At 51.9% G+C, this 25199-nt stretch overlaps 1 protein-coding gene across 2 annotated transcripts in view; it reads left to right on the plus strand.

Annotated features, from left to right (window-relative positions):
• Positions 1–25199, plus strand: part of DPM2 (dolichyl-phosphate mannosyltransferase subunit 2, regulatory) — a 395257-nt gene that overhangs the window by 123901 nt on the left and 246157 nt on the right. Inside the window, exon 4 of one of the 2 annotated variants that reach the window (XM_085614159.1) lies at positions 302–918. The exons of the other annotated variant lie outside the window; for it this stretch is intronic. Coding sequence (XP_085470285.1) covers positions 302–360 — 59 coding nt within the window. The 3' untranslated portion in view covers positions 361–918. Of the gene's footprint in view, positions 1–301; positions 919–25199 lie in introns of those variants that run through there. 2 annotated transcript variants of the gene reach the window in all.

Raw genomic sequence — 25199 nt, forward strand, 5'->3', positions numbered from 1 at the left:
GTGTCATTTATTGCCTCTAAGTACAACAAATGCTTAGCACTACCCTCGGATAAGCCTCACTGCTCGCTCACGGTACCACAAAAAGAGAGTTAGTATGATCTACTGTTTGCCTCGATTTTCCTCTGGGTATTTCTTGCACTCTCTACATGGTGTTCTTCATTTTAGTGCACTGTACAGAGAGCCGGCTTCCTACACTTGGTCACAGTCGTGGCAGCTGATAGGGCTTTCCACTGTTTCACTCTTGTCTGCAGATGTACTTCGGAAGTGAGATGTGTTGGTGACGCATTCTTTTCATGTTTAGGACTCTTTGTAGTGTTTGTGATGTGGAAGAGCAGAAATCCTAAGAAGAAGACGGATTAAGGGAGCAGGCGGAGGACCAGACTTGAAATGCCATCCACCCTGGCGGGAGAGTGCCAGCAGACAGGCCTCCGTGGATGTGCCCACGTTGCTGTGAGATGGGAGACTTACTTTGACATTCTAGTGTTGCTCTGAGGCAAAGTGCCAGTTTCAGTGACCCTTCACTGACTCCATTCTGCCTGCTGTGATGCACCGCCCTGGACCTGCGCTGTGGTGGCTGTAACTGGTTCCCTGGGGCTGTGCAGGAGCAGATTGCTCACAGGTCGGATGATGTCTGAACTCCGATGCTGTAGGATGCAACGGATACCTGCTCTCTTCCTTTCGATGGTGCTCAGGAGACATGTTGTGTAGGCCCACCATCTCCAGCTAGATTGATTCCACTCTGCTATAGAGGTCATGGCATTTACTCCCTGGCACCTGCTCAGCGCTCGGCTTCTTCTCGTGAAATCTCTTCAGCCTAAAAATCCCACCTGCATGTCGTCTTCCCTTAAGACGTGCAGGCCCCCAGAGAAACATTTTATAGAGAACTTGTTGTAAATAAATAAAATAATCCTAAATGTCTGTCTTTGTTCGCCCCGCAATAAGTGTTTAGTGAGAAATGTACGTGTGGTGCAGCTCTTTGTGCAGATGTCTGTGCCTCACGTGAAGTTGAGTCTGTGAGTTCTCCTCTGAGGTCAGAGGCACAGAGGAGGGGGTTTAATCGGATGTAGCAGATAATGGGAATGATCCTGTGGAGTGTGAGGCAGAGGACCGACATGTTCTTGTGAGGTGGAAGGGCATGGATGGAGCTTCTATTGTGGGTAAGAGGTAGAGGCTGGGTGGAAATTGTAGGTGTTGATGAAGCATTTGCACCTTACAAGATTTTCTTTGCAGTCCCAGCATTGATCCAGCCTGAACAAGATGTCCGGGTTAAGTAACTTCCTAAATCTTAGATGATGTCACATTGACGGGCTAGATGGATCTCAATGGAAGCCTTTCCCCATAATGCCAACCCCCACCACCACAAAAGAAGAATGCCCATCTTTTTGGTACCTGCAAACCTGAGAAAGTTGATAAGATTTTGTTCATTAGAGTGAAGTGACTGTCTTTACTGAGGATGCCAAATTATTAGAAGCTAATTAGTGATGCTACAGCAGTGGTTGATGTAGAGGGATTTAAACTAAGACCATCCTTTGGAGGACAGGGAGCAGTGAAACCTGAGCGGAGGAGTACTGTTTCAGATTTATGAGAATCCGGTGCTTGCCACACTACAGACCATCCAGAACATGAGCATCAGGTGCCTGCCACACTACAGACCATCCAGAACAGGTGCATCAGGTGCCTGCCACACTACAGACCATCCAGAACATGAGCATCAGGTGCCTGCCACACTACAGACCATCCAGAACATGAGCTTCAGGTGCCTGCCACACAACAGACCATTCACAACCGGAGCAATCTTCAAGGACGAGGAACTGCAGTAGTCCAGCCCTGAGCCTGCCAAATCTGAACAGTCAATATGCAAGGTAAGAGTCTGTGAAACCCCTGGAGCAAGCTAATGCTACCTACCCCTGAAGCAAGCTGATGCTACCCCTGAAGCAAGCTCATTCAACCCCTGGAGAAAGCTGATGCTACCCCTGGAGCAACCTAATGCTACCCCTGAAGCAACCTAATGCTACCCCTGGAGCAACCTGATGCTACCCCTGGAGCAACCTGATGCTACCCCTGGGGCAACCTGATGCTACCCCTGAAGCAACCTAATGCCACCCCTGGAGCAACCTAATGCTACCCCTGGAGCAAGCTGATGCTACCCCTGGAGCAAGCTGATGCTACCCCTGGAGCAAGCTGATGCTACCCCTGGAGCAAGCTGATGCTACCCCTGGAGCAAGCTGATGCTACCCCTGGAGCAACCTAATGCTACCCCTGGAGCAGGCTGATGCTACCCCTGGAGCAACCTAATGCTACCCCTGAAGCAAGCTGATGCTACCCCTGAAGCAAGCTGATGCTACCCCTGAAGCAAGCTGATGCTACCCCTGGAGCAAGCTGATGCTACCCCTGGAGCAAGCTGATGCTACCCCTGGAGCAAGCTGATGCTGCCCCTGGAGCAAGCTGATGCCGCCCCTGGAGCAAGCTGATGCCGCCCCTGGAGCAAGCTGATGCCGCCCCTGGAGCAAGCTGATGCCGCCCCTGGAGCAAGCTGATGCCGCCCCTGCAGCAGGCTGATGCCACCCCTGCAGCAGGCTGATGCCACCCCTGCAGCAGGCTGATGCCACCCCTGCAGCAGGCTGATGCCACCCCTGCAGCAGGCTGATGCCACCCCTGCAGCAGGCTGATGCCACCCCTGGAGCAAGATGATGCCACCCCTGGAGCAAGATGATGCCACCCCTGGAGCAGGCTGATGCCACCCCTGGAGCAACCTGATGCTACCCCTGAAGCAAGCTGATGCTACCCCTGGAGCAAGCTGATGCTACCCCTGGAGCAAGCTGATGCTACCCCTGGAGCAAGCTGATGCTGCCCCTGGAGCAAGCTGATGCCGCCCCTGGAGCAAGCTGATGCCGCCCCTGGAGCAAGCTGATGCCGCCCCTGGAGCAAGCTGATGCCGCCCCTGGAGCAAGCTGATGCCGCCCCTGCAGCAGGCTGATGCCGCCCCTGCAGCAGGCTGATGCCACCCCTGCAGCAGGCTGATGCCACCCCTGCAGCAGGCTGATGCCACCCCTGCAGCAGGCTGATGCCACCCCTGCAGCAGGCTGATGCCACCCCTGCAGCAGGCTGATGCCACCCCTGGAGCAAGATGATGCCACCCCTGGAGCAAGATGATGCCACCCCTGGAGCAAGATGATGCTACCCCTGGAGCAGGCTGATGCTACCACTGGAGCAGGCTAATGCTGCTGCCGGAGCAAGGTAATGATTCCTGCTGCAGCCTGCTAATGGTACCACTAGAGTAAGCTAATGGTACCGCAGGAGTAAGCTAATGGTACCGCCGGATTAAACTAATGGTACCGCCGGAGTAAGCTATTGCTGCCACCGGTGCTCTCCGGGGACAGTGGATCTGGTCAGTGTAAAACAGCATGTTGTAATTCACAGCAGCAGGGCAGGCTGCATTCTTGCAGGCTAACAAATTTTTTTTAAGACCAACTTTATTGGTTTATGTGCTGAGTACGAGGCCTCAAGTGCTGAGTACGAGGCCTCAAGTGCTGAGTACGAGGCCTCAAGTGCTGAGTACGAGGCCTCAAGTGCTGAGTACGAGGCCTCAAGTGCTGAGTACGAGGCCTCAAGTGCTGAGTACGAGGCCTCAAGTGCTGAGTACGAGGCCTCAAGTGCTGAGTACGAGGCCTCAAGTGCTGAGTACGAGGCCTCAAGTGCTGAGTACGAGGCCTCGTGATGAGTAAGAGGCTTCATGTGATGAGTATGAGGCCTCATGTGATGAATACAAGGCCTCATGCGATGAGTACTAGGCCTCGTGTGATGAGTACGAGGCCTCGTGATGAGTACAAGGCCTCGTTGAGTACGAGGCCTCATGTGATGAGTATGAGGCCTCATGTAATGAGTACGAGGCCTCATGTGAGACAGTACTAGGCAACATGTGATGATTATAAGGCCTCATTGAGTACAAGGCCTCATGGAATGAGTATGAGGCCTCATGGGATGAGTACTAGGCCTCATGTGATGCGTACGAGGCCTCCTGTGATGCGTACGAGGCCTCATGTGATGATTATGAGGTCTCATGTGATGAGTACGAGACCTTGTGCTGAGGACGAGGCCTCGTGATGAGGAAGAGGCCTCATGTGATGAGGACGAGGCCTCATGTGTTGCGTACAAGGCCTCATTGATTACGAGGCCTCGTGATGAGTATGAGGCCTTGTGATGAGTACAAGGCCTTGTGATGAGTACAAGGCCTTGTGATGAGTACAAGGCCTTGTGATGAGTACAAGGCCTTGTGATGAGTACAAGGCCTTATGATGAGGACGAGGCCTCATGTGATTAGTACTATGCCTCATGTGATGAGTACGAGGCCTCATGTGATGAGGACGAGGCCTCATGTGATGAGTACTAGGCCTGGTGATAAGTATGAGGCCTCGTGATGAGTGCGAGGCCTCGTGATGAGGACGAGGCCTCATGTGATGAGTACGAGGCCTCATGTGATGAGGACGAGGCCTCATGTGTTGCGTACAAGGCCTCATTGATTACGAGGCCTCGTGATGAGTATGAGGCCTCATGTGATGAGTACTAGGCCTCATGTGATGAGTACGAGGCCTGGTGATGAGTATGAGGCCTCGTGATGAATACTAGGCCTCATGTGATGAGTACGAGGCCTCATGTGATGAGTACTAAGCCTCATGTAGGCCTCATGTGATGAGTATGAGGCCTGGTGATGAGTACGAGGCCTTGTGCTGAGGACGAGGCCTCATGTGATGAGTATGAGGCCTCGTGATGAGTACGAGGCCTCATGTGATGAGTACAAGGCCTCATGTGATGAGTACTAGGCCTCATGTGATGAGTACGAGGCCTCGTGATGAGTACAAGGCCTCGTTGAGTATGAGGCCTCATGTGATGAGTATGAGGCCTCATGTAATGAGTACAGGACCTCATATGAGACAGTACTAGGCCACATGTGATAAGTACAAGGCCTCATTGAGTACGAGGCCTCATGGGATGAGTACGAGGCCTCATGGGATGAGTATGAGGCCTCATGTGATGCGTACGAGGCCTCATGTGATGCGTACGAGGCCTCATGTGATGAGTACTAGGCAATATGTGATGATTACGAGCTGTCATGTGATCAGTACGAGGCCTCATGTGATGAGTACGAGGCCTCATGTGATGAGTATGTGGCCTCCTGTCATGAGAATGAGGCCTCATGTGATGAGTATGAGGCCTCATGTGATGAGTACGAGGCCTCATGTGATGAGTATAAGCTCTCATGTAATGAGTATGAGGCCTCATGTGATGAGTACGAGGCCTCATGATGAGTACAAGGCCTCGTGTGATGAGTACGAGGCCTTGTGTGATGCATATGAGGCCTCATTGAGTACGAGGCCTCGTGATGAGTACGAGGCCTTATGTGAGGAGTACGAGGCCTCGTGATGAGTACTAGGCCTCATGTAGGCCTCATGTGATGAGTACGAGGCCTGGTGATGAGTATGAGGCCTCATGTGATGAGTACTAGGCTTCATGTAGGCCTCATGTGATGAGTACGAGGCCTGGTGATGAGTACGAGGCCTTGTGCTGAGGATTATGAGGCCTGGTGATGAGTATGAGGCCTTGTGACAAGGCCTCATGTGATGAATACTAGGCCTCATGTAGGCCTCATGTGATGAGTACGAGGCCTTGTGCTGAGGACGAAGCCTCGTGATGAGTATGAGGCCTCATGTGATGAGAATGAGGCCTCATGTGATGAGTACGAGGCCTCATGTGATGAGAATGAGGCCTCATGTGATGAGTACGAGGCCTCATGTGATGAGTACGAGGCCTCATGTGATGAGTATGTGGCCTCCTGTCATGAGAATGAGGCCTCATGTGATGAGTATGAGGCCTCATGTGATGAGTACGAGGCCTCATGTGATGAGTATAAGCTCTCATGTAATGAGTATGAGGCCTCATGTGATGAGTACTAGGCCTCATGTAGGCCTCATGTGATGAGTACGAGGCCTGGTGATGAGTATGAGGCCTCGTGATGAATACTAGGCCTCATGTGATGAGTACGAGGCCTCATGTAGGCCTCATGTGATGAGTATGAGGCCTGGTGATGAGTACGAGGCCTTGTGCTGAGGACGAGGCCTCATGTGATGAGTATGAGGCCTCGTGATGAGTACGAGGCCTCATGTGATGAGTACGAGGCCTCATGTGATGAGTACTAGGCCTCATGTGATGAGTACGAGGCCTCGTGATGAGTACAAGGCCTCGTTGAGTATGAGGCCTCATGTGATGAGTATGAGGCCTCATGTAATGAGTACAGGACCTCATATAAGACAGTACTAGGCCACATGTGATAAGTACAAGGCCTCATTGAGTACGAGGCCTCATGGGATGAGTACGAGGCCTCATGGGATGAGTATGAGGCCTCATGTGATGCGTACGAGGCCTCATGTGATGCGTACGAGGCCTCATGTGATGCGTACGAGGCCTCATGTGATGAGTATGAGGCCTTGTGCTGAGGACGAGGCCTCATGTGATGAGGACGAGGCCTCATGTGATAAGTCCAAGGCCTCATGTGTTGCGTACATGGCCTCATTGATTACGAGGCCTCGTGATGAGTATGAGGCCTTGTGATGAGTGCAAGGCCTTGTGATGAGGACTAGGCCTCTTGTGATGACTATGAGGCCTCATGTGATTAGTACGATGCCTCATGTGATGAGGACGAGGCCTCATGTGATGAGGACAAGGCCTCATGTGATGAGTCCGAGGCCTCGTGATGAGGACGAGGCCTCATGTGATATGGACGAGGCCTCGTGATGAGGACGAGGCCTCTTGTGATGACTATGAGGCCTCTTGGGATGACTACGAGGCCTCATGTGATGAGTACGAGGTCTCATGTGATGATTACGAGGCCTCGTGATGAGTACGAGGCCTCGTGTGATGCATATGAGACCTCTGCGTATGAGGCCTCATTGAGTACAAGGCCTCGTGATGAGTACGAGGCCTTGTGTGATGCATATGAGGCCTCTGCGTATGAGGCCTCATTGAGTACGAGGCCTCGTGATGGATACGAGGCCTCGTGATGAGTAAGAGGCCTCATGTGATGAGTACGAGGCCTCGTGATGAGTACAAGGCCTCGTTGAGTACGAGGCCTCATGTGATGAGTATGAGGCCTCATGTAATGAGTACGAGGCCTCATGTGAGACAGTACTAGGCAACATGTGATGATTATGAGTCGCCATGTGATTAGTACAAGGCCTCATTGAGTACGAGGCCTCATGGAATGAGTATGAGGCCTCATGGGATGAGTACGAGGCCTCATGGGATGAGTACGAGGCCTCATGTGATGCGTACGAGGCCTCATGTGATGCGTACGAGGCCTCATGTGATGAGTATGAGGTCTCATGTGATGAGTACGAGAACTTGTGCTGAGGACGAGGCCTCGTGATGAGGACGAGGCCTCATGTGATGAGGACGAGGCCTCATGTGAGGAGGACGAGGCCTCATGTGAGGAGGACGAGGCCTCATGTGTTGCGTACAAGGCCTCATTGAATACGAGGCCTCGTGATAAGTATGAGGCCTTGTGATGAGTACAAGGCCTTGTGATGAGGACGAGGCCTCTTGTGATGACTATGAGGCCTCATGTGATTAGTATGATGCCTCATGTGATGAGTACTAGGCCTCATTTGATGAGGACGAGGTCTCGTGATGAGTACGAGGCCTCATGTGATGAGGACGAGGCCTCGTGATGGACGAGGCATCGTGATGAGGACGAGGCCTTCGGATGAGGACAAGGCCTCGTGATGAGTGCGAGGCCTCATGTGATGAGTACGAGGCCTCATGTGATGAGTACGAGGCCTCATGTGATGAGTACGAGGCCTCGTGATGAGTGCGAGGCCTCATGTGATGAGTACGAGGTCTCATGTGATGAGTACGAGGTCTCATGTGATGAGTACGAGGCCTCATGTGATGAGTACTAGGCAATATGTGATGATTAAGAGTTGTCATGTGATCAGTACGAGGTCTCATGTGATGAGTACAAGGTCTCGTGATGAGTACGAGGCCTCGTGATGAGTACGAGGCCTCGTGTGATGCATATGAAGCCTCATTGAGTACGAGGCCTTGTGATGAGTACGAGGCCTTCTGTGAGGAGTACGAGGCCTCATGTGAGGAGTACTAGGCCTCATGTAGGCCTCATGTGATGAGTACGAGGCCTGGTGATGAGTATGAGGCCTCGTGATGAGGACGAGGCCTCATGTGATGAGTACTAGGCCTCATGTAGGCCTCATGTGATGAGTACGAGGCCTGGTGATGAGTACGAGGCCTTGTGCTGAGGAGTATGAGGCCTGGTGATGAGTATGAGGCCTTGTGACGAGACCTCATGTGATGAATACTAGGCCTCATGTAGGCCTCATGTGATGAGTACGAGGCCTCATGTGATGGGGACGAGGCCTTGTGCTGAGGACGAGGCCTCATGTGATGAGTAAGAGGCCTCATGTGATGAGAATGAGGCCTCATGTGATGAGTACGAGGCCTCATGTGATGAGTATGTGGCCTCATGTCATGAGAATGAGGCCTCATGTGATGAGTATGAGGCCTCATGTAATGAGTACGAGGCCTCATGTGATGAGTATAAGCTCTCATGTAATGAGTACGAGGCCTCATGTGATGAGTACGAGGCCTCATGATGAGTACAAGGCCTTGTTGAGTATGAGGCCTCATGTGATGAGTACGAGGCCTCATGTGATGATTAGGCCTCATGTGATGAGTACAAGGTCTCATGTGATGAGTACGAGGCCTCGTGTGATGCATATGAGGCTTCTGCGTCTGAGGCCTCGTGATGAGTACGAGGCCTTATGTTAGGAGTACGAGGCCTCATGTGATGAGTATGAGGCCTCATGTGATGAGTACTAGGCCTCATGTAGGCCTCATGTGATGAGTATGAGGCCTCGTGATGAGGACGAGGCCTCGTGATGAATACTAGGCCTCATGTGATGTGTATGAGGCCTCATGTGATGAGTACTAAGCTTCATGTAGGCCTCATGTGATGAGTATGAGGCCTGGTGATGAGTACGAGGCCTTGTGCTGAGGACGAGGCCTCATGTGATGAGTATGAGGCCTCGTGATGAGTACAAGGCCTCATGTGATGAGTACTAGGCCTCATGTGATGAGTATGAGGCCTGGTGATGAGTACGAGGCCTTGTGCTGAGTATGAGGCCTCATGTAATGAGTACGAGGCCTCGTGATGAGTACAAGGCCTCGTTGAGTATGAGGCCTCATGTGATGAGTATGAGGCCTCATGTAATGAGTACGAGGCCTCATGTGAGACAGTACTAGGCAACATGTGATGATTATGAGTCGCCATGTGATTAGTACAAGGCCTCATTGAGTACGAGGCCTCATGGAATGAGTATGAGGCCTCATGGGATGAGTACGAGGCTTCATGGGATGAGTACGAGGCCTCATGTGATGCGTACGAGGCCTCATGTGATGCGTACGAGGCCTCATGTGATGAGTATGAGGTCTCATGTGATGAGTACGAGAACTTGTGCTGAGGACGAGGCCTCGTGATGAGGACGAGGCCTCATGTGATGAGGACGAGGCCTCATGTGAGGAGGACGAGGCCTCATGTGTTGCGTACAAGGCCTCATTGAATACGAGGCCTCGTGATATGTATGAGGCCTTGTGATGAGTACAAGGCCTTGTGATGAGGACGAGGCCTCTTGTGATGACTATGAGGCCTCATGTGATTAGTATGATGCCTCATGTGATGAGTACTAGGCCTCATTTGATGAGGACGAGGTCTCGTGATGAGTACGAGGCCTCATGTGATGAGGACGAGGCCTCGTGATGGACGAGGCATCGTGATGAGGACGAGGCCTTCGGATGAGGACAAGGCCTCGTGATGAGTGCGAGGCCTCATGTGATGAGTACGAGGCCTCATGTGATGAGTACGAGGCCTCATGTGATGAGTACGAGGCCTCGTGATGAGTGCGAGGCCTCATGTGATGAGTACGAGGTCTCATGTGATGAGTACGAGGTCTCATGTGATGAGTACGAGGCCTCATGTGATGAGTACTAGGCAATATGTGATGATTAAGAGTTGTCATGTGATCAGTACGAGGTCTCATGTGATGAGTACAAGGTCTCGTGATGAGTACGAGGCCTCGTGATGAGTACGAGGCCTCGTGTGATGCATATGAAGCCTCATTGAGTACGAGGCCTCGTGATGAGTACGAGGCCTTCTGTGAGGAGTACGAGGCCTCATGTGAGGAGTACTAGGCCTCATGTAGGCCTCATGTGATGAGTACGAGGCCTGGTGATGAGTATGAGGCCTCGTGATGAGGACGAGGCCTCATGTGATGAGTACTAGGCCTCATGTAGGCCTCATGTGATGAGTACGAGGCCTGGTGATGAGTACGAGGCCTTGTGCTGAGGAGTATGAGGCCTGGTGATGAGTATGAGGCCTTGTGACGAGACCTCATGTGATGAATACTAGGCCTCATGTAGGCCTCATGTGATGAGTACGAGGCCTCATGTGATGAGGACGAGGCCTTGTGCTGAGGACGAGGCCTCATGTGATGAGTAAGAGGCCTCATGTGATGAGAATGAGGCCTCATGTGATGAGTACGAGGCCTCATGTGATGAGTATGTGGCCTCATGTCATGAGAATGAGGCCTCATGTGATGAGTATGAGGCCTCATGTGATTAGTACGAGGCCTCATGTGATGAGTATAAGCTCTCATGTAATGAGTACGAGGCCTCATGTGATGAGTACGAGGCCTCATGATGAGTACAAGGCCTTGTTGAGTATGAGGCCTCATGTGATGAGTACGAGGCCTCATGTGATGATTAGGCCTCATGTGATGAGTACAAGGTCTCATGTGATGAGTACGAGGCCTCGTGTGATGCATATGAGGCTTCTGCGTCTGAGGCCTCGTGATGAGTACGAGGCCTTATGTTAGGAGTACGAGGCCTCATGTGATGAGTATGAGGCCTCATGTGATGAGTACTAGGCCTCATGTAGGCCTCATGTGATGAGTATGAGGCCTCGTGATGAGGACGAGGCCTCGTGATGAATACTAGGCCTCATGTGATGTGTACGAGGCCTCATGTGATGAGTACTAAGCTTCATGTAGGCCTCATGTGATGAGTATGAGGCCTGGTGATGAGTACGAGGCCTTGTGCTGAGGACGAGGCCTCATGTGATGAGTATGAGGCCTCGTGATGAGTACGAGGCCTCATGTGATGAGTATGAGGCCTCATGTGATGAGTACAAGGCCTCATGTGATGAGTACTAGGCCTCATGTGATGAGTATGAGGCCTGGTGATGAGTACGAGGCCTTGTGCTGAGTATGAGGCCTCATGTAATGAGTATGAGACCTCATGTGAGACAGTAAGGGCAACATGTGATGATTGAGTCACCATGTGATGAGTACAAGGCCTCATGGAATGAGTACAAAGCCTCATGGGATGAGTACGAGGCCTCATGTGATGCGTACGAGGCCTCATGTGATGCGTACGAGGCCTCATGTGATGAGTACGAGGTCCCATGTGATGAGTACGAGGCCTTGTGCTGAGGACGAGGCCTTGTGCTGAGGACGAGGCCTCATGTGATGAGGACGAGGCCTCATGTGATGAGGACGAGGCCTCATGTGATGAGGACGAGGCCTCATGTGATAAGTCCAAGGCCTCATGTGTTGCGTACAAGGCCTCGTTGATTACGAGGCCTCGTGATGAGTATGAGGCCTTGTGATGAGTACGAGGCCTCTTGTGATGACTATGAGGCCTCATGTGATTACTACGATGCCTCATGTGATGCGTACTAGGCCTCATGTGATGAGGACAAGGCCTCTTGTGATGACTATGAGGCCTCTTGGGATGACTACGAGGCCTCATGTGATGAGTACGAGGCCTTTTGATGAGTACAAGGCCTCATGTGAGACAGTACTAGGCAACATGTGATGATTATGAGTCGCCATGTGATTAGTACAAGGCCTCATTGAGTACGAAGCCTCATGGAATGAGTATGAGGCCTCATGGGATGAGTACGAGGCCTCATGGGATGAGTACGAGGCCTCATGTGATGCGTACGAGGCCTCATGTGATGCGTATGAGGCCTCATGTGATGAGTATGAGGTCTCATGTGATGAGTACGAGACCTTGTGCTGAGGACGAGGCCTCGTGATGAGGACGAGGCCTCATGTGTTGCGTACAAGGCCTCATTGAATACGAGGCCTCGTGATGAGTATGATGCCTTGTGATGAGTACAAGGCCTTGTGATGAGGACGAGGCCTCTTGTGATGACTATGAGGCCTCATGTGATTAGTACGATACCTCATGTGATGAGTACTAGGCCTCATTTGATGAGGACGAGGCCTCGTGATGAGTACGAGGCCTCTTGTGATGAAGACGAGGCCTCGTGATGAGGACGATGAGGACGAGGCCTCATGTGATGAGGACGAGGCCTTCGGATGAGGACGAGGCCTCGTGATGAGGACGAGGCCTCGTGTGATGAGTACTAGGCCTCATGTAGGCCTCATGTGATGAGTACGAGGCCTGGTGATGAGTACGAGGCCTTGTGCTGAGGAGTATGAGGCCTTGTGATGAGTATGAGGCCTTGTGACGAGACCTCATGTGATGAATACTAGGCCTCATGTAGGCCTCATGTGATGAGTACGAGGCCTCATGTGATGAGTACGAGGCCTTGTGCTGAGGACGAGGCCTCATGTGATGAGAATGAGGCCTCATGTGATGAGTACGAGGCCTCATGTGATGAGTACGAGGCCTCATGTGATGAGTACGTGGCGTCATGTCATGAGAATGAGGCCTCATGTGATGAGTATGAGGCCTCATGTAATGAGTACGAGGCCTCATGTAATGAGTACGAGGCCTCGTGATGAGTACGAGGCCTCATGATGAGTACAAGGCCTTGTTGAGTACGAGGCCTCATGTGATGAGTACGAGGCCTCATGTGATGAGTACAAGGTCTCATGTGATGAGTACGAGGCCTCGTGATGAGTACGAGGCCTCGTGTGATGCATATGAGGCTTCTGCGTATGAGGCCTCATTGAGTACGAGGCCTTATGTGAGTAGTACGAGGCCTCATGTGATGAGTACTAGGCCTCATGTAGGCCTCATGTGATGAGTATGAGGCCTCGTGATGAGGACGAGGCCTCGTGATGAATACTAGGCCTCATGTGATGAGTACGAGGCCTCATGTGATGAGTACGAGGCCTCATGTGATGAGTATGTGGCCTCATGTCATGAGAATGAGGCCTCATGTGATGAGTACGAGGCCTCATGATGAGTATGTGGCCTCATGTCATGAGAATGAGGCCTCATGTGATGAGTATGAGGCCTCATGTAATGAGTACGAGGCCTCATGTGATGAGTACGAGGCCTCATGATGAGTACAAGGCCTTGTTGAGTACGAGGCCTCATGTGATGAGTACGAGGCCTCGTGATGATTAGGCCTCATGTGATGAGTACAAGGTCTCATGTGATGAGTACGAGGCCTCGTGATGAGTACGTGACCTCGTGTGATGCATATGAGGCTTCTGCGTATGAGGCCTCATTGAGTGCGAGGCCTCGTGAGGAGTACGAGGCCTCATGTGAGGAGTACGAGGCCTCATGTGATGAGTTTGAGGCCTTATGTGATGAGTACTAGGCCTCATGTAGGCCTCATGTGATGAGTATGAGGCCTCGTGATGAGGACGAGGCCTCGTGATGAATACTAGGCCTCATGTGATGAGTACGAGGCCTCATGTGATGAGTACTAAGCCTCATGTAGGCCTCATGTGATGAGTATGAGGCCTGGTGATGAGTACGAGGCCTTGTGCTGAGGACGAGGCCTCATGTAATGAGTACGAGGCCTCATGTGATGAGTACGAGGCCTCATGTGATGAGTACGAGGCCTCATGTGATGAGTATGAGGCCTCGTGATGAGTACAAGGCCTCATGTGATGAGTACAAGGCCTCATGTGATGAGTACTAGGCCTCATGTGATGAGTACGAGGCCGTGTGATGAGTACAAGGCCTCGTTGAGTATGAGGCCTCATGTGATGAGTATGAGGCCTCATGTAATGAGTACGAGACCTCATGTGAGACGGTACTAGGCAACATGTGATGATTATGAGTCGCCATGTGATGAGTACAAGGCCTCATTGAGTACGAGGCCTCATGGAATGAGTACAAGGCCTCATGGGATGAGTACGAGGCCTCATGTGATGCGTACGAGGCCTCATGTGATGCGTATGAGGCCTCATGTGATGAGTACGAGGTCCTATGTGATGAGTACGAGGCCTTGTGCTGAGGACGAGTCCTCATGTGATGAGGACGAGGCCTCATGTGATGAGGACGAGGCCTCATGTGATAAGTCCAAGGCCTCATGTGTTGCGTACAAGGCCTCGTTGATTACGAGGCCTCTTGATGAGTATGAGGCCTTGTGATGAGTACAAGGCCTTGTGATGAGGACGAGGCCTCTTGTGATGACTATGAGGCCTCATGTGATTAGTACGATGCCTCATGTGATGAGTACTAGGCCTCATGTGATGAGGACAAGGCCTCATGTGATGAGTCCGAGGCCTCGTGATGAGGACGAGGCCTCATGTGATATGGACGAGGCCTCATGTGATGAGGACGAGGCCTCTTGTGATGACTATGAGGCCTCTTGGGATGACTACGAGGCCTCATGTGATGAGTACGAGGCCTTTTGATGAGTACAAGGCCTCATATGAGACAGTACTAGGCAACATGTGATGATTATGAGTCGCCATGTGATTAGTACAAGGCCTCATTGAGTACAAAGCCTCATGGAATGAGTATGAGGCCTCATGGGATGAGTACGAGGCCTCATGGGATGAGTACGAACCCTCATGTGATGCGTACGAGGCCTCATGTGATGCGTACGAGGCCTCATGTGATGTGTACGAGGCCTCATGTGATGAGTATGAGGTCTCATGTGATGAGTACGAGACCTTGTGCTGAGGACGAGGCCTCATGATGAGGACGAGGCCTCATGTGATGAGGACGAGGCCTCATGTGATGAGGACGAAGCCTCATGTGTTGCGTACAAGGCCTCATTGAATACAAGGCCTCGTGATGAGTATGAGGCCTTGTGATGAGTACAAGGCCTTGTGATGAGGACGAGGCCTCTTGTGATGACTATGAGGCCTCATGTGATTAGTACGATGCCTCATGTGATGAGTACTAGGCCTCATTTGATGAGGACGAGGCCTCGTGATGAGGACGAGGTCTCATGTGATGAGGACGAGGCCTCGTGATGAGGACGAGGCATCGTGATGAGGACGAGGCCTTCGGATGAGGACGAGGCCTCGTGATGAGTGCGAGGCCTCATGTGATGAGTATGAGGCCTCATGTGATGAGTACTAGGCAATATGTGATGATTACGAGTTGTCATGTGATCAGTACGAGGTCTCATGTGATGAGTACAAGGCCTCGTGATGAGTATGAGGCCTTATGTGAGGAGTACGAGGCCTCATGTGATGAGTACTAGGCCTCATGTAGGCCTCATGGGATGAGTACGAGGCCTCATGGGATGAGTACGAAGCCTCATGTGATGCGTACGAGGCCTCATGTGATGCGTACGAGGCCTCATGTGATGAGTATGAGGTCTCATGTGATGAGTACGAGACCTTGTGCTGAGGACGAGGCCTCATGTGATGAGGACGAGGCCTCATGTGATGCGTACGAGGCCTCATGTGATGCGTACGAGGCCTCATGTGATGAGTATGAGGTCTCATGTGAGGAGGACGAGGCCTCATGTGAGGAGGACGAGGCCTCATGTGAGGAGGACGAGGCCTCATGTGTTGCGTACAAGGCCTCATTGAATACGAGGCCTCGTGATAAGTATGAGGCCTTGTGATGAGTACAAGGCCTTGTGATGAGGACGAGGCCTCTTGTGATGACTATGAGGCCTCATGTGATTAGTATGATGCCTCATGTGATGAGTACTAGGCCTCATTTGATGAGGACGAGGCCTCGTGATGAGTACGAGGCCTCATGTGATGAGGACGAGGCCTCGTGATGAGGACGAGGCATCGTGATGAGGACGAGGCCTCGTGATGAGGACGAGTCCTCGTGATGAGGACGAGGCCTTCGGATGAGGACGAGGCCTCGTGATGAGTGCGAGGCCTCATGTGATGAGTACGAGGCCTCATGTGATGAGTGCGAGGCCTCATGTGATGAGTGCGAGGCCTCATGTGATGAGTACGAGGTCTCATGTGATGAGTACGAGGTCTCATGTGATGAGTACGAGGCCTCATGTGATGAGTACTAGGCAATATGTGATGATTAAGAGTTGTCATGTGATCAGTACGAGGTCTCATGTGATGAGTACAAGGTCTCGTGATGAGTACGAGGCCTCGTGATGAGTACGAGGCCTCGTGTGATGCAGATGACGCCTCATTGAGTACGAGGCCTCGTGAGGAGTACGAGGCCTTATGTGAGGAGTACGAGGCCTCATGTGAGGAGTACTAGGCCTCATGTAGGCCTCATGTGATGAGTACGAGGCCTGGTGATGAGTATGAGGCCTCGTGATGAGGACGAGGCCTCATGTGATGAGTACTAGGCCTCATGTAGGCCTCATGTGATGAGTACGAGGCCTGGTAATGAGTACGAGGCCTTGTGCTGAGGAGTATGAGGCCTGGTGATGAGTATGAGGCCTTGTGACGAGACCTCATGTGATGAATACTAGGCCTCATGTAGGCCTCATGTGATGAGTACGAGGCCTCATGTGATGAGGACGAGGCCTTGTGCTGAGGACGAGGCCTCATGTGATGAGTACGAGGCCTCATGTGATGAGAATGAGGCCTCATGTGATGAGTACGAGGCCTCATGTGATGAGTATGTGGCCTCATGTCATGAGAATGAGGCCTCATGTGATTAGTACGAGGCCTCATGTGATGAGTACGAGGCCTCATGATGAGTACAAGGCCTTGTTGAGTACGAGGTCTCATGTGATGAGTACGAGGCCTCATGTGATGATTAGGCCTCATGTGATGAGTACAAGGTCTCATGTGATGAGTACGAGGCCTCGTGATGAGTACGAGGCCTCGTGTGATGCATATGAGGCTTCTGCGTATGAGGCCTCGTGATGAGTACGAGGCCTTATGTTAGGAGTACGAGGCCTCATGTGATGAGTATGAGGCCTCATGTGATGAGTACTAGGCCTCATGTAGGCCTCATGTGATGAGTATGAGGCCTCGTGATGAGGACGAGGCCTCGTGATGAATACTAGGCCTCATGTGATGTGTACGAGGCCTCATGTGATGAGTACTAAGCTTCATGTAGGCCTCATGTGATGAGTATGAGGCCTGGTGATGAGTACGAGGCCTTGTGCTGAGGACGAGGCCTCATGTGATGAGTATGAGGCCTCGTGATGAGTACGAGGCCTCATGTGATGAGTACAAGGCCTCATGTGATGAGTACAAGGCCTCATGTGATGAGTACTAGGCCTCATGTGATGAGTATGAGGCCTGGTGATGAGTACGAGGCCTTGTGCTGAGTATGAGGCCTCATGTAATGAGTATGAGACCTCATGTGAGACAGTAAGGGCAACATGTGATGATTGAGTCACCATGTGATGAGTACAAGGCCTCATGGAGTACGAGGCCTCATGGAATGAGTACAAAGCCTCATGGGATGAGTACGAGGCCTCATGTGATGCGTACGAGGCCTCATGTGATGCGTACGAGGCCTCATGTGATGAGTACGAGGTCCCATGTGATGAGTACGAGGCCTTGTGCTGAGGACGAGGCCTTGTGCTGAGGACGAGGCCTTGTGCTGAGGACGAGGCCTCATGTGATGAGGACGAGGCCTCATGTGTTACGTACAAGGCCTCGTTGATTACGAGGCCTCGTGATGAGTATGAGGCCTCGTGATGAGTACGAGGCCTCTTGTGATGACTATGAGGCCTCTTGTGATGACTATGAGGCCTCATGTGATTACTACGATGCCTCATGTGATGCGTACTAGGCCTCATGTGATGAGGACAAGGCCTCTTGTGATGACTATGAGGCCTCTTGGGATGACTACGAGGCCTCATGTGATGAGTACGAGGCCTTTTGATGAGTGCAAGGCCTCATGTGAGACAGTACTAGGCAACATGTGATGATTATGAGTCGCCATGTGATTAGTACAAGGCCTCATTGAGTACGAAGCCTCATGGAATGAGTATGAGGCCTCATGGGATGAGTACGAGGCCTCATGGGATGCGTACGAGGCCTCATGTGATGCGTACGAGGCCTCATGTGATGCGTATGAGGCCTCATGTGATGAGTATGAGGTCTCATGTGATGAGTACGAGACCTTGTGCTGAGGACGAGGCCTCGTGATGAGGACGAGGTCTCATGTGATGAGGACGAGGCCTCGTGTTGTGTACAAGGCCTCATTGAATACGAGGCCTCGTGATGAGTATGATGCCTTGTGATGAGTACAAGGCCTTGTGATGAGGACGAGGCCTCTTGTGATGACTATGAGGCCTCATGTGATTAGTACGATACCTCATGTGATGAGTACTAGGCCTCATTTGATGAGGACGAGGCCTCGTGATGAGTATGAGGCCTCATGTGATGAAGACGAGGCCTCGTGATGAGGACGATGAGGACGAAGCCTCATGTGATGAGGACGAGGCCTTCGGATGAGGACGAGGCCTCGTGATGAGTGCGAGGCCTCATGTGATGAGTACGAGGCCTCGTGATGAGGACGAGGCCTCATGTGATGAGTACGAGGTCTCATCTGATGAGTACGAGGTCTCATGTAATGAGTACGAAGCCTCATGTGATGAGTACTAGGCAATATGTGATGATTACGAGTTGTCATGTGATCAGTACGAGGTCTCATGTGATGAGTACAAGGTCTCGTGATGAGTACGAGGCCTCGTGATGAGTACGAGGCCTCGTGTGATGCATATGAGGCCTCATTGAGTACGAGGCCTCGTGATGAGTACGAGGCCTTATATGAGGAGTACGAGGCCTCATGTGATGAGTACTAGGCCTCATGTAGGCCTCATGTGATGAGTACGAGGCCTGGTGATGAGTATGAGGCCTCGTGATGAGGACGAGGCCTCATGTGATGAGTACTAGGCCTCATGTAGGCCTCATGTGATGACTACGAGGCCTGGTGATGAGTACGAGGCCTTGTGCTGAGGAGTATGAGGCCTTGTGACGAGACCTCATGTGATGAATACTAGGCCTCATGTAGGCCTCATGTGATGAGTACGAGGCCTCATGTGATGCGTACGAGGCCTTGTGCTGAGGACGAGGCCTCATGTGATGAGAATGAGGCCTCATGTGATGAGTACGAGGCCTCATGTGATGAGTACGAGGCCTCATGTGATGAGTACGTGGCGTCATGTCATGAGAATGAGGCCTCATGTGATGAGTATGAGGCCTCATGTAATGAGTACGAGGCCTCATGTAATGAGTACGAGGCCTCGTGATGAGTACGAGGCCTCATGATAAGTACAAGGCCTTGTTGAGTACGAGGCCTCATGTGATGAGTACGAGGCCTCATGTGATGAATACAAGGTCTCATGTGATGAGTACGAGGCCTCGTGATGAGTACGAGGCCTCGTGTGATGCATATGAGGCTTCTGCGTATGAGGCCTCATTGAGTGCGAGGCCTTATGTGAGTAGTACGAGGCCTCATGTGATGAGTACTAGGCCTCATGTGATGAGTATGAGGCCTCGTGATGAGGACGAGGCCTCGTGATGAATACTAGGCCTCATGTGATGAGTACGAGGCCTCATGTGATGAGTACGAGGCCTCATGTGATGAGTATGTGGCCTCATGTCATGAGAATGAGGCCTCATGTGATGAGTACGAGGCCTCATGATGAGTATGTGGCCTCATGTCATGAGAATGAGGCCTCATGTGATGAGTATGAGGCCTCATGTAATGAGTACGAGGCCTCATGTGATGAGTACGAGGCCTCATGATGAGTACAAGGCCTTGTTGAGTACGAGGCCTCATGTGATGAGTACGAGGCCTCATGTGATGATTAGGCCTCATGTGATGAGTACAAGGTCTCATGTGATGAGTACGAGGCCTCGTGATGAGTACGAGACCTCGTGTGATGCATATGAGGCTTCTGCGTATGAGGCCTCATTGAGTGCGAGGCCTCGTGAGGAGTACGAGGCCTCATGTGAGGAGTACGAGGCCTCATGTGATGAGTTTGAGGCCTCATGTGATGAGTACTAGGCCTCATGTAGGCCTCATGTGATGAGTATGAGGCCTCGTGATGAGGACGAGGTCTCGTGATGAATACTAGGCCTCATGTGATGAGTACGAGGCCTCATGTGATGAGTACTAAGCCTCATGTAGGCCTCATGTGATGAGTATGAGGCCTGGTGATGAGTACGAGGCCTTGTGCTGAGGACGAGGCCTCATGTGATGAGTATGAGGCCTCGTGATGAGTACGAGGCCTCATGTGATGAGTACGAGGCCTCATGTGATGAGTATGAGGCCTCGTGATGAGTACAAGGCCTCATGTGATGAGTACAAGGCCTCATGTGATGAGTACTAGGCCTCATGTGATGAGTACGAGGCCGTGTGATGAGTACAAGGCCTCGTTGAGTATGAGGCCTCATGTGATGAGTATGAGGCCTCATGTAATGAGTACGAGACCTCATGTGAGACGGTACTAGGCAACATGTGATGATTATGAGTCGCCATGTGATGAGTACAAGGCCTCATTGAGTACGAGGCCTCATGGAATGAGTACAAGGCCTCATGGGATGAGTACGAGGCCTCATGTGATGCGTACGAGGCCTCATGTGATGCGTATGAGGCCTCATGTGATGAGTACGAGGTCCTATGTGATGAGTACGAGGCCTTGTGCTGAGGACGAGTCCTCATGTGATGAGGACGAGGCCTCATGTGATGAGGACGAGGCCTCATGTGATAAGTCCAAGGCCTCATGTGTTGCGTACAAGGCCTCGTTGATTACGAGGCCTCTTGATGAGTATGAGGCCTTGTGATGAGTACAAGGCCTTGTGATGAGGACGAGGCCTCTTGTGATGACTATGAGGCCTCATGTGATTAGTACGATGCCTCATGTGATGAGTACTAGGCCTCATGTGATGAGGACAAGGCCTCATGTGATGAGTCCGAGGCCTCGTGATGAGGACGAGGCCTCATGTGATATGGACGAGGCCTCATGTGATGAGGACGAGGCCTCTTGTGATGACTATGAGGCCTCTTGGGATGACTACGAGGCCTCATGTGATGAGTACGAGGCCTTTTGATGAGTACAAGGCCTCATATGAGACAGTACTAGGCAACATGTGATGATTATGAGTCGCCATGTGATTAGTACAAGGCCTCATTGAGTACAAAGCCTCATGGAATGAGTATGAGGCCTCATGGGATGAGTACGAGGCCTCATGGGATGAGTACGAACCCTCATGTGATGCGTACGAGGCCTCATGTGATGCGTACGAGGCCTCATGTGATGTGTACGAGGCCTCATGTGATGAGTATGAGGTCTCATGTGATGAGTACGAGACCTTGTGCTGAGGACGAGGCCTCATGATGAGGACGAGGCCTCATGTGATGAGGACGAGGCCTCATGTGATGAGGACGAAGCCTCATGTGTTGCGTACAAGGCCTCATTGAATACAAGGCCTCGTGATGAGTATGAGGCCTTGTGATGAGTACAAGGCCTTGTGATGAGGACGAGGCCTCTTGTGATGACTATGAGGCCTCATGTGATTAGTACGATGCCTCATGTGATGAGTACTAGGCCTCATTTGATGAGGACGAGGCCTCGTGATGAGGACGAGGTCTCATGTGATGAGGACGAGGCCTCGTGATGAGGACGAGGCATCGTGATGAGGACGAGGCCTTCGGATGAGGACGAGGCCTCGTGATGAGTGCGAGGCCTCATGTGATGAGTATGAGGCCTCATGTGATGAGTACTAGGCAATATGTGATGATTACGAGTTGTCATGTGATCAGTACGAGGTCTCATGTGATGAGTACAAGGCCTCGTGATGAGTATGAGGCCTTATGTGAGGAGTACGAGGCCTCATGTGATGAGTACTAGGCCTCATGTAGGCCTCATGGGATGAGTACGAGGCCTCATGGGATGAGTACGAAGCCTCATGTGATGCGTACGAGGCCTCATGTGATGCGTACGAGGCCTCATGTGATGAGTATGAGGTCTCATGTGATGAGTACGAGACCTTGTGCTGAGGACGAGGCCTCATGTGATGAGGACGAGGCCTCATGTGATGCGTACGAGGCCTCATGTGATGCGTACGAGGCCTCATGTGATGAGTATGAGGTCTCATGTGAGGAGGACGAGGCCTCATGTGAGGAGGACGAGGCCTCATGTGAGGAGGACGAGGCCTCATGTGTTGCGTACAAGGCCTCATTGAATACGAGGCCTCGTGATAAGTATGAGGCCTTGTGATGAGTACAAGGCCTTGTGATGAGGACGAGGCCTCTTGTGATGACTATGAGGCCTCATGTGATTAGTATGATGCCTCATGTGATGAGTACTAGGCCTCATTTGATGAGGACGAGGCCTCGTGATGAGTACGAGGCCTCATGTGATGAGGACGAGGCCTCGTGATGAGGACGAGGCATCGTGATGAGGACGAGGCCTCGTGATGAGGACGAGTCCTCGTGATGAGGACGAGGCCTTCGGATGAGGACGAGGCCTCGTGATGAGTGCGAGGCCTCATGTGATGAGTACGAGGCCTCATGTGATGAGTGCGAGGCCTCATGTGATGAGTGCGAGGCCTCATGTGATGAGTACGAGGTCTCATGTGATGAGTACGAGGTCTCATGTGATGAGTACGAGGCCTCATGTGATGAGTACTAGGCAATATGTGATGATTAAGAGTTGTCATGTGATCAGTACGAGGTCTCATGTGATGAGTACAAGGTCTCGTGATGAGTACGAGGCCTCGTGATGAGTACGAGGCCTCGTGTGATGCAGATGACGCCTCATTGAGTACGAGGCCTCGTGAGGAGTACGAGGCCTTATGTGAGGAGTACGAGGCCTCATGTGAGGAGTACTAGGCCTCATGTAGGCCTCATGTGATGAGTACGAGGCCTGGTGATGAGTATGAGGCCTCGTGATGAGGACGAGGCCTCATGTGATGAGTACTAGGCCTCATGTAGGCCTCATGTGATGAGTACGAGGCCTGGTAATGAGTACGAGGCCTTGTGCTGAGGAGTATGAGGCCTGGTGATGAGTATGAGGCCTTGTGACGAGACCTCATGTGATGAATACTAGGCCTCATGTAGGCCTCATGTGATGAGTACGAGGCCTCATGTGATGAGGACGAGGCCTTGTGCTGAGGACGAGGCCTCATGTGATGAGAATGAGGCCTCATGTGATGAGTACGAGGCCTCATGTGATGAGTATGTGGCCTCATGTCATGAGAATGAGGCCTCATGTGATTAGTACGAGGCCTCATGTGATGAGTACGAGGCCTCATGATGAGTACAAGGCCTTGTTGAGTACGAGGTCTCATGTGATGAGTACGAGGCCTCATGTGATGATTAGGCCTCATGTGATGAGTACAAGGTCTCATGTGATGAGTACGAGGCCTCGTGATGAGTACGAGGCCTCGTGTGATGCATATGAGGCTTCTGCGTATGAGGCCTCGTGATGAGTACGAGGCCTTATGTTAGGAGTACGAGGCCTCATGTGATGAGTATGAGGCCTCATGTGATGAGTACTAGGCCTCATGTAGGCCTCATGTGATGAGTATGAGGCCTCGTGATGAGGACGAGGCCTCGTGATGAATACTAGGCCTCATGTGATGTGTACGAGGCCTCATGTGATGAGTACTAAGCTTCATGTAGGCCTCATGTGATGAGTATGAGGCCTGGTGATGAGTACGAGGCCTTGTGCTGAGGACGAGGCCTCATGTGATGAGTATGAGGCCTCGTGATGAGTACGAGGCCTCATGTGATGAGTACAAGGCCTCATGTGATGAGTACAAGGCCTCATGTGATGAGTACTAGGCCTCATGTGATGAGTATGAGGCCTGGTGATGAGTACGAGGCCTTGTGCTGAGTATGAGGCCTCATGTAATGAGTATGAGACCTCATGTGAGACAGTAAGGGCAACATGTGATGATTGAGTCACCATGTGATGAGTACAAGGCCTCATGGAGTACGAGGCCTCATGGAATGAGTACAAAGCCTCATGGGATGAGTACGAGGCCTCATGTGATGCGTACGAGGCCTCATGTGATGCGTACGAGGCCTCATGTGATGAGTACGAGGTCCCATGTGATGAGTACGAGGCCTTGTGCTGAGGACGAGGCCTTGTGCTGAGGACGAGGCCTTGTGCTGAGGACGAGGCCTCATGTGATGAGGACGAGGCCTCATGTGTTACGTACAAGGCCTCGTTGATTACGAGGCCTCGTGATGAGTATGAGGCCTCGTGATGAGTACGAGGCCTCTTGTGATGACTATGAGGCCTCTTGTGATGACTATGAGGCCTCATGTGATTACTACGATGCCTCATGTGATGCGTACTAGGCCTCATGTGATGAGGACAAGGCCTCTTGTGATGACTATGAGGCCTCTTGGGATGACTACGAGGCCTCATGTGATGAGTACGAGGCCTTTTGATGAGTGCAAGGCCTCATGTGAGACAGTACTAGGCAACATGTGATGATTATGAGTCGCCATGTGATTAGTACAAGGCCTCATTGAGTACGAAGCCTCATGGAATGAGTATGAGGCCTCATGGGATGAGTACGAGGCCTCATGGGATGCGTACGAGGCCTCATGTGATGCGTACGAGGCCTCATGTGATGCGTATGAGGCCTCATGTGATGAGTATGAGGTCTCATGTGATGAGTACGAGACCTTGTGCTGAGGACGAGGCCTCGTGATGAGGACGAGGTCTCATGTGATGAGGACGAGGCCTCGTGTTGTGTACAAGGCCTCATTGAATACGAGGCCTCGTGATGAGTATGATGCCTTGTGATGAGTACAAGGCCTTGTGATGAGGACGAGGCCTCTTGTGATGACTATGAGGCCTCATGTGATTAGTACGATACCTCATGTGATGAGTACTAGGCCTCATTTGATGAGGACGAGGCCTCGTGATGAGTATGAGGCCTCATGTGATGAAGACGAGGCCTCGTGATGAGGACGATGAGGACGAAGCCTCATGTGATGAGGACGAGGCCTTCGGATGAGGACGAGGCCTCGTGATGAGTGCGAGGCCT

This window comes from Triturus cristatus, chromosome 1_2 (assembly GCF_964204655.1).
Source record: "Triturus cristatus chromosome 1_2, aTriCri1.1, whole genome shotgun sequence".
NCBI classification, from domain to species: Eukaryota; Metazoa; Chordata; class Amphibia; order Caudata; family Salamandridae; genus Triturus; species Triturus cristatus.